Source organism: Nycticebus coucang, chromosome 21 (assembly GCF_027406575.1).
Source record: "Nycticebus coucang isolate mNycCou1 chromosome 21, mNycCou1.pri, whole genome shotgun sequence".
NCBI lineage: Eukaryota > Metazoa > Chordata > Mammalia > Primates > Lorisidae > Nycticebus > Nycticebus coucang.
Genome location: NC_069800.1, coordinates 66429791 through 66446437, shown reverse-complemented (window position 1 = coordinate 66446437; position 16647 = coordinate 66429791). Strand labels below are relative to the sequence as shown.

The following is a 16647-nucleotide window of genomic DNA, read 5'->3' as shown; positions in this document are numbered from 1 at the left end:
TGCGCACCCCTTCCAGCCCTGCTGCCATCCCACTGCCCCCAAAGGAAGGTACCCTGAGCCCCTAAGTGTAAGAAAACATCAAATAAATGGTATAATTTTAGAGCACGCAGCAGTGTGAAGGATAGGAAGGGCCATGGCCTATTGAGAATGGTTAAGAGGACCCCTTGAGGGAGGGGCTCCCTGTCCAGGGACCCAGCCCCAGACCAGGCTCCAGAGCACAGAGACCCCAGCCCACCCCTCTTCCCCTCTACACTCAGCCCCCTGAACCCTGTTAGCCCCCAGCCTGCTTCATTGTCCCTCCTGTTCCCCCTCCAGCCACCTCTGAGGCCCTCATGTGCCCAGGGAGACCCACTCATCCTGCGCCCTCCTTTCCTTAGGATCTGTCTCCCACCTCCTCCTTCAGGTAGCCTTCCTGGACTGTTCCAGTTCCAGTGAATGCTTCCTTTGCTGAGCTCCATGGGGTAAGCCCAGTGCTCCTGATCTTGAGGCCCAAGAGGCCTGAGAGAAAAAGATGCAGGGCCTTCCTGAGAGACTTGGTGCTGATGGGAGAAAAGCTGCCTTTGCCCTTAAGAGGGACATGTCAAAGAGGCAGTGTCTGAGTGACTGCCCCCCCGCGCCCCCGCCTCACTGGAAGACTGCCACGGCTGGAAGAGGCCTGGGAATCTGTATTTTCAAAGCTCTCAGCTGGTCTGGAAACCACCAAGTTGAAGTGTAGAAGCCCTGGGGTGGGGGCTGCAGCTGGGGAGTCTTCTGTGCCCTTGTCTGTCCACTGCTGGGGCCTGGACCACAGGACCCCTTGGCTGGCAGGGGGCATGGAGACCAGAGCTGAGCGGTCAGGGGACCTTGTGCCCCTCTTCTTGAAGCCCCTCTGTGCCAGTGCATAGATCAAGGCACAGGCTCTCGGTGGTCACCAGGCTCTGCCCCCAGCACTTCTGGAGGCTCCCAGTGGCCTCCTCTGCTGCTTATGGAAACTAGGCAGGGTGGGCAGGATGTGGCAGGTCCTGGCCCCCCCACCTTTGGGAGTTCTGTCTGCTGCACTGGTGCTGTCAGAGTGAGAGAGCACGTGGATGGTGCCTGGATGCGCTTAGCACAGGGGCCAGTCAAGAGTACACAGTCTCTTTTATTGAGAGACACAGGGGCTTGTTGTCATCTGCAGCGTGGCAGGGGTGGGGCAGGTGCATCCCTGCAGGCATTTGGGCTGGGGAGGGGCTTCGCTGTCACTACTGGGCAGTCACAGGGACTCTGGACTCTGCCACTGCCACATTCATGGCACTTGGCTGGCTTCCACAGTCACATCATGACGTGCCCAGGAGGTAATAGCACTGGATGTGGGGGGGGTCACAGGGGTTCGTCCAGGGTGTGTGGACACATGTCCCTGCAGACACCGAGTGCACAGATGGGGACATAAAAATTACACCATTAAGTGGCTTTAGGCTTCAGCCATAGACTTCACCGGGCAGACGCCGCCTATGTCCACAAAGGGCCTGGCTCGAGGGGCATTGACTCTGTGTCCATCTTAGGGTTCCTTCTGTCCACTCTGGCCTGGGTCCTCCGGGACAGTCATACTGAAAGGGTACAATGCCCATGCCTATTCCTTAGATGGGGAAACTGAGGCTCAGAGAAATGTAGGATGCCCAAGATCCTGGAACGCCACAGAGGGATAGAGCCTGGACTGTCTGACCCCGTGTCCAAGGTCTCATTCAGAAGCCTGTGTCCAGTCTCAGGGGCCTTAGAACTGGCTACACTCTGAGCCGCTCACTGAGCAGGCCTGGGGCTGTGCTGAGCTCTGGTTCCTTTGGGCAGCTCCTCTCCCAGAGCAGATCCCCCAAGGGGGAGCTGTAGGGTGAAGAAAGGCCTCCTGGCCTGCATGTCTCCTTGGGCTCAGTGATCCTCTGGTACCCAGGGGACTCCCGGGCCTGATGACTCCACTTGTGGGAGGTGACAGTTGCTAGGAAGCTTGACACTTGGGCCTGACACCACCCTGCCCTCAAGGAACTGAAGCATCCTGCAGCTTGGAGGGGTTTCAGAGTGACCACAGAGATGGCAGCACTCAGCTCACCATTTCACAGATGGGGAAACTGAGTCTGGAGAGAACCAAGTGGCTAATCTCTGCTTAGGACTGGGTCTCCTGAGTCCCAAATCCATGCTACCCACATGGGCAGCTCACCCACTTCCCTTCTGGGCAAATGCTGCTCCAGGACTCACAGCCTGCTTTCAGAGGGGCTGAATTACCTCCCAGGCTTGGGGGGCCTGCTCTCTGGGGCTTAGGCAACCACTTTCTGGAGTCCAGAGCCGGCTGGTCCTGCTCTGTTTGGAAGCCATGGAGGCACCTCCCCTTCCTGGCGCCCGGGCCCAGGCAGCTGCCTGCTGCCTGGTGATAAATGAGTCTGCCTTGGCCTGATGCTGCTGGCTAGCTGGTGCCTGGTCACACAGCTCCCTTCTTACCTTTGGCCAAAGTCCCTGGGACCTGTCATCTTGTTCAGGGACCAGACAACTTCTCAGGGCACCCACTCTGAAGCTGGTGGGGAGCCTGGCTCTGGACCTCAGCCTGCACCACAGTGAGGGCTCACAGGGTGCTCATCCAAGGCCACCTGGGCAGCAGGGTAGCACTGCCATCAACCTGGAGTCCCCTGTGCTGAGCCTGAGAGGCTCAGGTTGCCCCCCTGGTGGTGTCCCTAGGGAGGACAGGGTAGGAGAGGCTGGGGTGGGGCAAGTTGAGGCCAGCCCCTGTGTATCCCTCTTGGGTGTGTGGAACCTGGTCCCCTCTGTTGGCCTCGGTTGTCTGGGGCCAGGGTGCTGGGGTGGATTTTCCACCCCCAGCAGTGGGCACTGAGTGGGGCCACACCTGAAGGACAGAATCAGAGGCTTCCTCGGAGTTGCCTTAGGGAAGGCAGAGCCCTGTCCTCCACGGAAGGGCCTGGGTACAAGGCTGAAAGCCTTGGTGCCTGCCGAACCTGGGGCTGGCCTTACCCTGAACTTGCTAGGTAGAGCTGGGATGTGCCGCCAGCCCAGCAGCCCTCTCCTCATTCCTTCATGGGGTGGGACAGAGCGGGCAGAACAGCTGAGTTCCCACCAGCAGGGACATCAGAGGTGCCCTCACCAACAACAGCCCAGCCGCCCGAGGGCCTTTCATTTTCTTCTCTTTAAAGATCCATTAGGCTGGGAACAAAGACATTGCCTGTCGCTGCACACTAATTTCTCCTTGTTAGAAGCCCGGCTGCAACTGGGAGGGAGCAATCTCCTGTTCCGGCTTTCAAAGAGTGGTGGGGGTGGGGAGAGGCAAAGGAAAGCTGGAGAGAAAGAGGCCTCTGGGGCACAGTGAGGGTTCCCAGGCTTCAGACCACAACCCAGGCTGGTCCCAGCTGACCCCCATTGAGGCTGAGGACACTGAGCGTCATAAGGCCGGGCCCTAGTACAGTGTCTCTCGGGTGGTGTTGCTGGAGAAGGTGTGGTTGCTGGACACGCTGTTGGCCTTCCTTGAGAACGCTGGCCGCCTCTTCCTGTGCCGCCACACGGGGCAGAGGCAGGCCAGGGTAGACAGAAAGATCTGGCGGAAGTTGGCGGAGACGAGGTTGTACAGGATGGGGTTGACGGTGGAGCTGACGTAGAAGAGTGCGTTGGTCATCATGTAGAAATAGTGGTAGGAGTCATAGAGGAACCTGGAGGGGGGAGGCACTCAGACCCACCTGCCCAGGCAAGACACGCGGGGACCCCAGGGGTGCCCCCGAGTGATGGCCAAGCCACCAATGACAAAGCTACTTGAGAATTTTGTCACATGGGGATATTTCATAATGAATTCCAGGGCCTGGCTTCTCCTGAACCACTGGAGGATGGCTGAGCTCCCATGGGGTGTCAGCCTTCGTTAGGGCTCTGTCCCTGCTATGCCTGGGGCCATGCCTCTCCTGGCAGCTGCCTGGACTGTCTTTAGAGTCCTGGGCATCTGAAGTTTCAGGGCTTGGCTGTTCCATAACCTAACAAAACAGCTAGGGCAGGAAGCCTCTCTAAGCCTCCTGGACAGCCCTGAACCTTCCCTCACCCTCAGTTTATTTGCCTCCAAGCACAGGGATCTCACTCCCTTACCTGACAGCTCAGTGCACCAAAACCTCAAGTTTCTGAAACCTTTACTTCAGGCTGTATACTCTGTTCCCTGTGCTGATGGTGACATGTTACTCTGAAGAACCCATGCCCCCTGTGTCTGGCTGCCTGCTCAGAATGGCCAGCTGGAGGGCTGACCCCTGCTGGCCCCTGGGAACTGGGATTTGGGGGAGGTCCCACCTCTTTCCTCATAAGAGGGGCTTCTGCTCCTAAACCCTCTGTGCAAATGGGAGGGTTTGTGCTGAACCCCTGCTTTCTCCTCTGAGCTTTTATTCTGTGCTGGGCAGTGGGTGACCAGCCCCTGAGAGAACACCTGAGAAGGAGTATGGAAGCCACATCTGGCCTCCCCCTGACTTTGTCCCAGCCCCTATTCTCTTTGCTAACTGGGTGTCCTTTTGCTGCAGTAGATCATAGTCCCAAGTGGGACCCAAGCTGAGTCCTGGAGTCCCACCTGGGCTGGCATTGGGGCCCCCACAGCTACCATGGACTGAGGTAGCACCCTCCATCTTATAGTGGAGCTGCCCCCAGTTTCTCTTAAAGTCTCAGGGATAGCTGCCTTGGGTGCCAACATACTCAGGCCCAACTTTCCTTTCCTGTTCCATCCTGTTATGCTCTGAATCTGTCTCTCCACTGCCCTCCCTGGGGCCCCACCATAGCAGAGCCACTGCCTAACAGCCTCATGGATGCCCAAGGGACACCTGGGGGTCTCACAGAACCCCTGCCCCTGTACTAGGGCTCTTGGCACCACCCGCCACCCCAGCCCCCACCTGTTCTGGGGAGTACCCCCCAGGTCCCAGCCTCTTGACACTCACGGAGTCCACTGCTTGTCTGAAATGTAGCAGAACATGAGGCGCCGGATGTGGTAAGGCAGCCAGCAGACCACGAAGGCGATGACCACGGCACCTGCAACACAGAGAGATGCGCCTCAGGGAGATTCGGGGAGCTAGCCCATTTTCATGGACTGCAAAGACTCAATATTGGTAAAATGTCCAACCTGATCCACAGGTTCCATGTCATCCCTATCAAATCCCAATGATGTTTTTTGCAGAAATAGAAAAATCCATTCTAAAATTCATATGGAATCGCAAAGGATCCTGAATTGCTAAAAGGACCTTATAAAAGAGGGGTACAGGTGGCGGTCTCATACCTCCTGATTTCAGCTCTTCCCACACAGCAAAAAGGGGCACCTTCACGAAGGCCGATGTGCAGACCAGCAGAGTAGAGCAGAGAGCCCAGATACTCTCCCTGGTACTCATGGTCATCACATGGCCATTCAGCGGGGGACTCTCTAACAAAGGATATTGGGAAAACTGGACATCCACTTTCAAAAGAAAGATTCTGGGCCCTTACCTCACACCACAAACAAAATTTAATACACAATGAGGGGGAGATATGAACTCAAGATTGATGCTATAACACTTCTAGAATAAAAAATAAAATAAAAACTTCACAATATTGAATGTGGCAATGACTTCTTGGGTATGACACCAAAAGCCCAGGTTACAAACACAAAACAAAAAAAAATAGATATATTGAACTACATAAAAATGAAAAACTTTTGGGTATCAAAGGCTGCAATCAGCACAGTGAAGCAACTCACAGAAAGGGGGGTATTATTTGCAAATCACCTCTTTGGTAAGGGGTTGATACCAAGACTACATAAAGAACCCCTAAAACCCAACAGCATAAAAACAAACAACCCAATTAAAAAATGGGCAAAGCACTTAAATGGACATTTCTCCAAAGAAGATGTAAATGGCCAAGAAGCATGTGAAAAGATGCTCCACATTGTTCATCATTGGAGAAATGCAAATCAACACCAGGTGACATCACCTCACATCTATCCGGAGAGAGATACCACCTCACACCCCTCAGGAGGGTGACACCACCTCACACCCATCAGGAGAGAGACACCACCTCACACCCCTCAGGAGGGAGACACCACCTCACACCCCTCAGGAGGGAGACAACACTTCACACCCCTCAGGAGGGAGACACCACCTCACACCCCTCAGGATAGAGACACCACCTCACATCCATCAGGAGAGAGACACCACCTCACACCCATCAGGAGGGAGACACCACCTCACACCCCTCAGGAGGGTGACACCACTTCACACCCCTCAGGAGGGTGACATCACTTCACACCCCTCAGGAGAGAGACACCACCTCACATCCCTCAGGAGGGTGACACCACCTCACACCCCTCAGGAGGGTGACACCACTTCACACCCCTCAGGAGGGTGACACCACTTCACACCCCTCAGGAGGGTGACATCACTTCACACCCCTCAGGAGAGAGACACCACCTCACATCCCTCAGGAGGGTGACACCACCTCACACCCCTCAGGAGGGTGACACCACCTCACACCCCTCAGGAGGGTGACACCACCTCACACCCCTCAGGAGAGAGACACCACCTCACACCCCTCAGGAGGGTGACACCACTTCACACCCCTCAGGAGGGAGACACCACCTCACACCCCTCAGGATAGAGACACCATCTCACACCCATCAGGAGAGAGATACCACCTCACACCCATCAGGAGGGAGACACCACCTCACACCCCTCAGGAGGGAGACACCACCTCACACCCATCAGGAGGGAGACACCACCTCACACCCCTCAGGATAGAGACATCACTTCACACCCATCAGGAGAGAGATACCACCTCACACCCATCAGGAGGGAGACACCACCTCACACCCATCAGGAGGGAGACACCACCTCACACCCCTCAGGATAGAGACATCACTTCACACCCATCAGGAGAGAGACACCACCTCACACCCATCAAGAGGGTGACACCACTTCACACCCCTCAGGAGGGTGACACCACCTCACACCCATCAGGAGAGAGACACCACCTCACACCCCTCAGGAGAGAGACACCACCTCACACCCCTCAGGAGGGTGACACCACCTCACACCCCTCAGGAGGGTGACACCACCTCACACCCCTCAGGAGAGTGACACCACCTCACACCCCTCAGGAGAGAGACACCACCTAACACCCCTCAGGAGGGTGACACCTCTTCACACCCCTCAGGGGGGTGACACCATCTCACACCCCTAAGGAGAGAGACACCTCCTCACACTCATCAGGATGGTGACACCACCCCACGCCCAAAGGTAGCAAGTTCTGGTGAGAACGTGGGACACTGAGCCCCTCTCTGCGCACTGCTGGACAGAACGTAAAATGGTGCTGCTGCTGTGGAAACAGGATGGCAGTTCTTTAAAACTGAAAATAGTATTTCTATACAGCCCAGCACCACACCTTCTGGGTGTGTACCCAGAATAACTGAAGCTGGGGTCCTGAGGATACCTCTGCACACCCATGTTCCTAGCAGCACATTCCCCACAATCGAGAGGTGGAAGCAGCCCACATGTCCTTGGACAGATGAAGGGATGAGAGAAGTGTGGTGTCCACACACGGAATATTAAACAGCCTCAGAAGGAAGGAAATTCTGGCACATGCTAACCACGGACAAACCCTGAGGACATTGCGACAAGTGAAATAAGCCAGACTCAAAGGACAAATACTACATGGCTCCATGAAGGGAGGACCCTACAGGAGACAGGTCCTGGGGACAGAAAGTATCAATAGGATGGGGATGCCAAGGTCTGGGGAGGGTTGGGGAGCCGTGTTTGGAGCATGGCAGCTTCAGTTTGGGAATGTGAGAGCTTTCCGGAGCTGGTGGGGGTGGTTGCTCAGCAGTGCCCACATGCTTAGTGTCACGGAACTGCACTTAAAAATGTCCAAGATAGAGGCGACACCTGTAGCTCAGTGAGTAGGATGCCGGCCCCATATACCAAGGGTGTCGGGTTGGAACCCGGCCCCAGCTAAACTGCAACAAAAAATAGCCGGGTGTTGTGGTGGGTGCCTGTAGTCCCAGCTACTCAGGAGGCTGAGGAAAGAGAATCACTTAAGCCCAAAAGCTGGAGTTTGCTGTGAGCTGTGACACCATGCACTCTACCGAGGGCGACAAACTGAGACGCTGTCTCAAAAAAAAAAAAAAAACTGGCCGAGATTATAAACATTATGCTATGTGTATTTTACCACAATTAAAAAAGAAAACAACCAAAAAACCCACTTGGGAACACTCCCTCCAAGTGCAAGTTCCCAGTGCCCAGCAGCGTGGAGCTTACGAGGGAGCCCAAGGTTCTGGGCTTGTCCCTGCCTGCAGTCACTGTCAAAGCTGGCCAGGGCCCTGCAGCTTCTCAGCCTCAGTTTCTTCACCTGTAAAATTCGAGGTGGGTCTTCTGGTTTGAGGCTGATGTAATCTGAGGAGACTGAGGTCTGGAGCCCACTGAGCAACAGACCCCCAAATTTTCTGGTAGCAGGGTGGGGGTTCCTTGAAGCTCAACAGAGCACTGTGGGTCCCTCCCCCAGGGGCAGGAGGAGGGCTGGTTCCTGACGGGGCCAGGCAGGCTCAACAGGGTGGGCTGACCTCACAATGACACCACCAGCCTCCCAGCACAAAGGGACATCCAGATAGACTGGGTTTGTGGTGTTTGGAGCATATGTCTACTAACGAGTTACTCACGGAGTGTCTGAAATGCAATTTTCTTCCGCATCCTGCTTTCATCTGGCAACCCCGACGCTGAAGCAAGGACCCCAGACCTGGCAGCATAGGCTCCCAGGGCTGGTCATCCAGATGGAGGGAGGGAGGGATGGAAGGATGGATGGATGGATGGATGGATGGATGGAGGGAAGGAGGGATGGATGGATGGATGGAGGGAAGGAGGGATGGAGGGATGGAAGGATGGATGGATGGATGAATGGAGGGAGGGAAGAATGGATGTAGAGAGGGATTGGATGGAGGGATGGATGGAGGGAGGGAGGGTGGGATGGAGGGAAGGGCAGCCCTCCCCTGTGGAGCCAGCACTCCTGGGTCTGGGCCTGGGCTGCACCATCTCGCTGCCTTCAAACTCACTCTGGTTTAGGTGGTGCAGTGGCACAGCCTTAGCTGACCCCTGACCCCCCACCCATCCCCAAGGGCCCAGAGGCTACGTACGTAAGACCCGGACACCGTGCCGCAGGGCCTGTACCCTGCCAGGCTCGATGGACATGCTGAACGTGCCGTGCTGGTCCCCAACTGTGCATACCCGTCCCTGCTCTGCTGCCTGGTGGACCATGACGGTCAGCTTGTTGGCAATGATGGTGTTCAGGACTGAGATGACCACCATGGGGAACACGAAGGACATGAAGGTGCTGACCTGCAGGAGAGGGAGGTGGGCCATCAGACAGCTGCCTGTTGCCCTGGCGCCTGCTGCACTGGCTGGGGTTTAAGCCACCCATCTCTAAGCTGGGCTCTCAGCGCCTCCCCCAACCCCCCACTTGGAAGAGGTTAGCAGCCTCATTTACGCCTCGGTGAGCCCCTCCGTGGGGTCCAGCCTGTAAACAGTAGGAAACAGACTCTGGAGTGTCTGGGCTGTGACCAAGGGCCGGGGCTCTGGGCTCCCAGGTGGGGACACACTGTGTTCATGATTGCTGCTCCAGAGTGTCCCTGCTTCCCTTTCCAGCCTTTGCACAGGCAGAACACGCTGATGTCACAGCTGATCCTGGTGAAGACCCCCCATGCCCACTCCCTTTCTCCTAGCACCTGAGGCCCCACCCCACCTCTGACTTCCAAGTCCACCTGCAAGGCTGGGCCCTTGTGTCTGCTCTGTATCTGAGGAAACGGAGCCCAAATGAGGCTGGACGTCTTGCCCAAAGACACCAGCTCAGAAGCAGCCAGACCTGGATTTGAACCTGGCCTATCTGAGCCTGGCCCAATTCCTTTGGTGACCAGGCCAAGGCTTTGCCTTTGCAAGCAACCCCTGGGGCAGCAGGGGCCTGTCCTGAGCTGGAGCTGCTGCTCAGAACAGGGACAACACGCATCAGACGACATGAGCTGGGGAATGAGAGGGGCAAATGTGGCTGCAGAGGCCTCCTGGGAGCTGAAGCCAGGCCCCTGCCCACTCTGGGCTTTTTGTTCCTTTGTTTCAAATGCTCATCCCTGTCAGTTGCCCCTTGTGCCTGCAGGCAGAGGCTGCCTCCTGCCGGGCTGAAACACCCCAGCTACCCTGTCAGGCTCAGACTCCAAGAAGCTTTTGGCCATTCTGGGAAATGGCTCAGGTTACACTTGGGTGCTTGGAGCACAGCCCTGCTAAGGAGAGCCTCAGGAGACTGGGGCAGTCACAAAAGGTGCTGGAAGTTGCCAGAACAGCACGTTGGCAGGTTCACTCCCTGGGCCTGTTCCAGGCACTAACTGAGGTGCCTCCAAAGACCCTGGCTGCTCCCACGGCAGCTCCAGACTCCACTTAGGAGGCCTCAGCTGAGTCTTAGGAGACAAACCAATTCCCTATGAGTCACTGCAGCCGGGTATAATTTAAATAGAACGAGTGTATCCAACACAGATTGTAAATGTCAAAACATTTAAAATACCTCACTGAGCACAGGCAGTAAAAATAGCTACCTGGGGGCCGGCGGGGGCCAGAAGCAGCAGGCCACTGGGGTGCAGGGCCTGGCCTGGTGGCTGCCCCAGCTGTAGGAAGTTGAGGCCTTTGATCTTAAGGTTCTGGAGGAGTGTGAGGAAGCCCCTGCCCTGCAGGTCTACCCTGACCAGAGGCCACTGGGCCATGTGTTCATGGGGACACAGGTGCAAGCCCAGCGCTGCCCTGTAGTGAGAGGGAGGCAGATCAGAAAGTGGGGGTACAGGAGCGCACACTGGACTCTCAGGGTTGCCTTCTTCTGCCAGGCTTGCTGGGCCCCTCTCCTGTGCATGACCTTGCTGCTGGGCGGTGCAGATTGCTGCTCCCACAGAAGCAAAGAGGGAGGCAGAGTGGGCAACGGGCACGCTTGCTGGGAGGGCCACCATGGGGAGGAGAAGATGAGAGGAAGGACAGGCCGTTGCCTGGACTGGACTCACTCATGTCCTGCATGTACATTCAGTCCTAATAAAATACAGCAGTGATTACATATAGACACATTGATTCCACAGCTTAAATGGAAAAATTAATCTAAGAACAGCCAGGAAAGTTCTGGACAGGAAGGGACGGACTCTCAGGGGATGGGGATGCACCAGCCTCCCCAGCTGCTAGAATGTTCTAATGGTGACTTTACTGAGAATGGTTTGGCACTGACAGATGGCTGAACTGAGAGGTCAGTGAGATGTGGTTGACAGTGGCAGAGATAGTACCTAGGTCAGCAGGAGAAGACAGGCAACCTAGGATGGCACTGGATGCTGGCAGCCGGGGTGACGGGAAGCTGGACCTCAAGACCCCAGTTCTGTCTCCTTTCCTGTGGGAGCTGCCCACCCCTGCACCCAGTGGACATGTGACTCAGACCTAGCCAACTGGCACATTCCAGAAGGCTAAAACTAGAAAAATTAGAAAAACTCCAGGTGAGGAGAAGATTAAAACTTACAAACAAACCCCATAAAATTTCTGGAAGAAAACATGGACATTTTAAATGAAAATGTGTGTGTGTGCACGTGTGTGTATAAGGGCTGTCTGGAAAGTATCCAGACACATGTGTCTCTGTTTTTCATAGTAAATGGCTGGATACTTTCTGGACAGCATATTATAGAATTTACTCCCCCCACCCCAGCTTCCCTGAGGTATAATTGACAAATAACAATTGTATATACAGAGGATGCCAAAAAACGTATACACATTTTAATAAAGGAAAAAGCTGCATTAAAATCGTAATACTTAATATATACCATAACAAAAGGTGAACACAAGTTACATTAAGCACCTCTTGCAACTGCAGAAGTAAAACATCCCCAGAGCTTCTGCTCACCAGTTCTCCTAGTGTGGCAGACAGCATCTTCCAAAGATGGCCACAGCAAAGATGCCCGATAGGTGGGAACTGACCCCCCGTCCCCCCTTCTTGCACTTAACTGTGTTTTTCTGTCATGTGGGCCTATAGTTGTTGGTCTACTATTTTCAGATTAGTACCAACTACATGGGATGCTTTTCCGTTCTTGAGATACTTTACTTAGGAGGATGTTCTCCAAATCTGTCCATGTAAATACAAAAGTGCTAGAGCCTTCCAGCTGGGGGCTGAGGCCATGCAGGGCACACGGGGTGAGGGCTCAGTGGGCCAACTCAGTTCTCTCTTCCTCTTCTTAAAAAGCCACGAGCTTCCCTCCCCTGTGGACCCAATTCCATAACTCATCGATCCATTAATCCATGAGTGGATCAACCCATTCATGAAGTCCTCGTGACCCAGTCACCTCTTAAAGGCTCCACCTCTTAATACTGCCACATAGGGCATTCAGTTTCAATAAAGGTTTTGAAGGGGACATTCAAACCATAGCACCTTGTCAAAGACTAGTTGACTGTACACGCATGGGTATATTTCTTGGTTCTCTGATCCATTGGCATATGTCTGTTTTTATGCTAGTACTATGCTGTTTTGATTACTCTAGCTTTGAATATAACTTGAAATCAGGACGTGTGATGCCTCCAGCTTTTTACCTTCCCAAAAATGCTTGGCTATTTGAGGTCTTTGTGGTTACATATGAATTTTAAGATTTTTTTTTCTATTTTCATGAAAAATGTCATTGGAACTTTGATAGTGATTGCTTTGAGTCTGTAAATCACTTTGGGTGGAATGAATTTTTTTTTTTTTTTTTTTTGAGACAGAGTCTCACTCTATTGCCCAGGCTAGAGTGGTATGGTGTCATAATAGCTCACAGCAACCTCAAACTCCTGGGTTCAAGTGATCCTCCTGCCTCAGCCTCCTGAGTAGCTGGGACTACAGGTGTCTGCCACAATGTCCAGCTACTTTTTCTATTTTTAGTAGGTCTTGCTGTTGCTCAGGCTGGTCTTGAACTCCTAAATTCAAGTGATCCCCTGGCCTCGGCCTCCCAGAGTGCTGGGATTACAGGCATGAGCCATTTTGCCCAGCCTAGAATGAAAATGTTAACAATATTAATTCTTGCAATCCATGAACATGGTATATCTTTCCATTATTTGTGTCTTCCACTTTTACCCATTGCTACATGCAGTGTACAAGGCTTTCACTTCTTTGGTCCAATTTATTTCTAAGCATTTTCTTCTTTTTGATGTTATTATAAACGGGATTGTTTTCTCCATATCTTTTTGGGTAGTTCATTGTTAGTGTATGGGCAGAGGATTTGGTCTCATAGGGCTGTGTGTTTCTAGGAATTCCCCATTCCTTCTGGGTCATCGGTTTGCTTGGAAGGCTGTGCGTTTCTAGGAATTCCCCATCTCTCCTGGGTCATTGGTTTGTTTGCATGTGCTTGTTCTTAGTAGTTTATCACAATCCTTTCTTTCTGTTTCTGTGGCATCAGCTGTAATGTCTCCTCTGTCTCTTCTGATTTTGATTACTTGTATTCTCTCTCTTAATCTTGGTCTAGCTTCCCTTCTCCCTCCTCCCTTCCCATAAACATCACTGAAATGAAACAGGAGCCTTTGCTCTCAGGGAGCAGAACCCAGGGGAGGTGAGACTAGAGAAAAGAACAGTATTTGAGGGCCAATGAAAGCTATAGCACAGAGTGATGCTGGAGGCAGCCCACTTGGGTTAGTGCTGGGGGGTTTGGGAAGGTGACTTCTGACCTTCAACCCGAAGGCACCTAAGACCTAGCTGGAATCCCAAATCTTCCTGGCAAAGGGTCCAACAAATTTATGGGTCAGATGATGAGAACCACATGGGAGGCAGGTGGCTGGCAGGGACAGCTGCATTCAGGGACAACTTTGTCCACCCTGGCTGACCGCTGCCAGGTGTGACCATGCCTCCTGTCCAGGCTGAATGTCTGCCTCTCTAATCCACCTCTGGGAGTCCTAGTGCCAGTCACACAAGGTGGCCTTGAGGGACATTGTCTAATGGGCTGCCCAGTAGTACTCTGAGTGCTGTTGAAGCCACAGCACCTGTGTACCTTTTGACTGGCCAGTAGGGAGAGCAAAGAAGGTCACCATCCAGCCCCTCAAATATTCTGGGGGTACATTTAGTGGGCTGCAACCCTCTAGAACACCCTGATTTGCAATTCTAAGCACTGAGAGGGATGTGACCTGAGCAAAAGGCTGATGGGGACAGTGAGGCTTGTGGGGCGGGAAGAGCAGGAATGTGGCTGCATCCATGGCCAGTCCCTGCAGAAGAGGCCAGGCACTCAGCATGGGTCACCTCAGAACATGACACAGCTTGTGTGTCTCTGTGCTTCTGTTTCTATGTCTCGTGTTTCTGTGTCACTGTGGCTGGTGTGTGCACTGACAGCTTCAAGTATACCTGGGCCACCTGCCCGGTGTCTGGCTGGGAACGTGGGCTGTGGGCCTCAGTGGTTGGGTCTGTGAGTTGGGTTGGGGGGACCTCTTGGAAAATGGGGTACTGGAGGGGGACAGGGATGTTGGGACATGGCAGCCCTGTGGCCTGCCAGTGGCACTGCCTCCTCCAGGCACCTGTGCTTATGGGGGGCTCTGACATGAGTTGGAAAACCATGAGTGACAGGCAGGGCCTCACAGAAGCAGGAGAGTGACTGCAGATGGACGTGGAGCCCGCTGCTCCCATGGCTAGTTGTGACCCCGGGCAGCTTCAGAGTAGCCCCAGTCTCAGAGCTATTTCTACGAGACAGGCTCTTGAAGTTCCCAACTCAGTGCTCAGAGCACCAATGACACTCACATGCACACAGGATTGGTAGTTAATGTTTTGGGGGTGGGCAACTGAAGTAAGTGGGCTGAGTCTGGGTGCTGGCCTGGAAGCTGGGAGAGGCTACTCCAGTGGGGGCAGCCAGGCCTCTGCCCTCTCAAATTTGTGTGGGAAGAGGAGGTGGAGTGAAAGCGTTAGACATAGAACAAGAGGTGTGTTTAGGGGCAGCTGCAACAGGGCGTGGCCTCTGGGTTGTGGCCTTGACGGCGGAGGGTGAGTGGGTGCACACAGCCTGGCTGGGGACAGCTGGGGAGCACCTGGCCAGTGAAGGCCACCAGGACCCAGCTGCAGACAGCTGGCCCTGGGCAGGATATTCTCACCCCTGCTCCACCCTTCCTCTGAGGAACATGGGCTTTTTCTCTTTCTTTTTTTTTCTTTCCTTTTCTTTTCTTTCTTCTTCTTTTGTTTTTTGAGATTGAGTCTCACTTTGTTACCCTGGGTAGAGTTCCATGGTGTCATAGCTCACAGCAGCCTCAAACTGTTAGGCTCAAGTGATCCTCTTGCCTCAGCCTTCCAAGTAGCTGGGACTACAGGTGCCCACCACAATGCCCAGCTATTTTTAGAGATGAGGTCTCACTCTTGGGCTGGTCTCAAACTCCTGAGCTCAGGTGATCAACCTGCATTGGCCTCCCAGAGTGCTGGGATTATAGGCAAGAGCCACCTCACCAGGCCCTTTTTCTCTGTAATCAATCCCATAGTTCAGATAAAGAGACAGCCCCCAACTACATCCTTCTCAGCTCAGCAAGCAGCCTGCTAGATAGGGAAGGTACCAAATGTCACTCTAGATGCTTGGAAAGCCCAGGGGCTTTGTAAGACAGCTACTGCCCAAACCCTCCCGACATGGTGACCACTGGGGCCAGCCTAGTGGCCTGGCAGGGAACTGCCCCTCCCCTACAGCAGATGACCAGTCCAGCAGGGCCCAGGCCAGGGCGACCTCTTCTAACTTCCCTGTCTGATTCCAGACTGAAAAGCCCCCAGGCCCCAAACCACAGCAAACTCCTGGGCTTCTCTCGGCCCCATCCTGCTTCCACCACTGCAAGGCCAGGAATAATGTACTTAATTCCAGAAAGCTGCATGTCAGCATCCTCAGCTGCCTGGTTTAAAACAGCAGAACTTCAGGAACAACTCAAATGCGCCCCACTCGGGGCTGGTTGATCAGTTATGACACACGTGCTCCATGTAGCCATGGAGATGGCTCTACTGAGTGCCCGGCACGGCCCCCTGCAGAGGAGCCCCCGGACTGACTTGGGGAGAGGGCTGGGCAGCAGGAGGTGTGCCCAGCATGTCCTCCTGGAACTAGAGGCCCACAGATGAGCTACCTATACAAAAGCAAAACCAAAATAAACAGATGCATTTGATATGCCTCTCCTGTGGACATGTCCTGTTCTTGTGATGGGTGCCCCACTGTCCTGGAACCAGGGAAGAGCTGTGGGTGAATTGTGCCATCCCCTAGTCCCATCTCTGTGCTCGGCTGCCCCCCCCCCCCCGGCACCTGCGGAGACGGCTCTGGATGCTGCTGTGATCTAGAAGCCAAGGCAGTGGGACACACAACCCACGGTGGACAAGAGCCTGGACAGAAGACGGGTCAGCGCTGGGTGGCAGGGACCACAGACGTGGCCTGAGGGGAAGCCCAGCAGATGCAATGGGAGGGGCGACGAACTCTGGACCCTCGCCTTCTCTTATAACTGCCCACATTTCTGGGCCTATGAGCGGACGACCAGGGAGAGGCCGGGGCATTTGACTCAGAGAGTTCACGAAGGGAAGGGGAATGAGATCAACAGAGCAGCAAGCTCTGGTGGTCACAAAGCAGTCCCTCCGACCGTCAGATAGCTCTAATATACAGCCTTTAGCTTTATATAAAAATTAATATAACTTCTACTTTCCAGCTAACAT

The 16647-nt window shown here is 54.1% G+C and overlaps 1 protein-coding gene across 1 annotated transcript in view; it reads right to left on the bottom strand.

Moving 5' to 3' along the window:
• Positions 1 to 1123: 1123 nt before the first annotated feature.
• Positions 1124 to 16647, bottom strand: part of NTSR1 (neurotensin receptor 1) — a 42706-nt gene continuing 27182 nt past the window's right edge. Inside the window, exons 2-4 of the mRNA XM_053573508.1 lie at positions 9116 to 9317; positions 4908 to 4998; positions 1124 to 3659 (exon numbers count right to left, since the gene is read on the bottom strand). Coding sequence (XP_053429483.1) covers positions 3410 to 3659; positions 4908 to 4998; positions 9116 to 9317 — 543 coding nt within the window. The 3' untranslated portion in view covers positions 1124 to 3409. The remainder of the gene's footprint in view (positions 3660 to 4907; positions 4999 to 9115; positions 9318 to 16647) is intronic.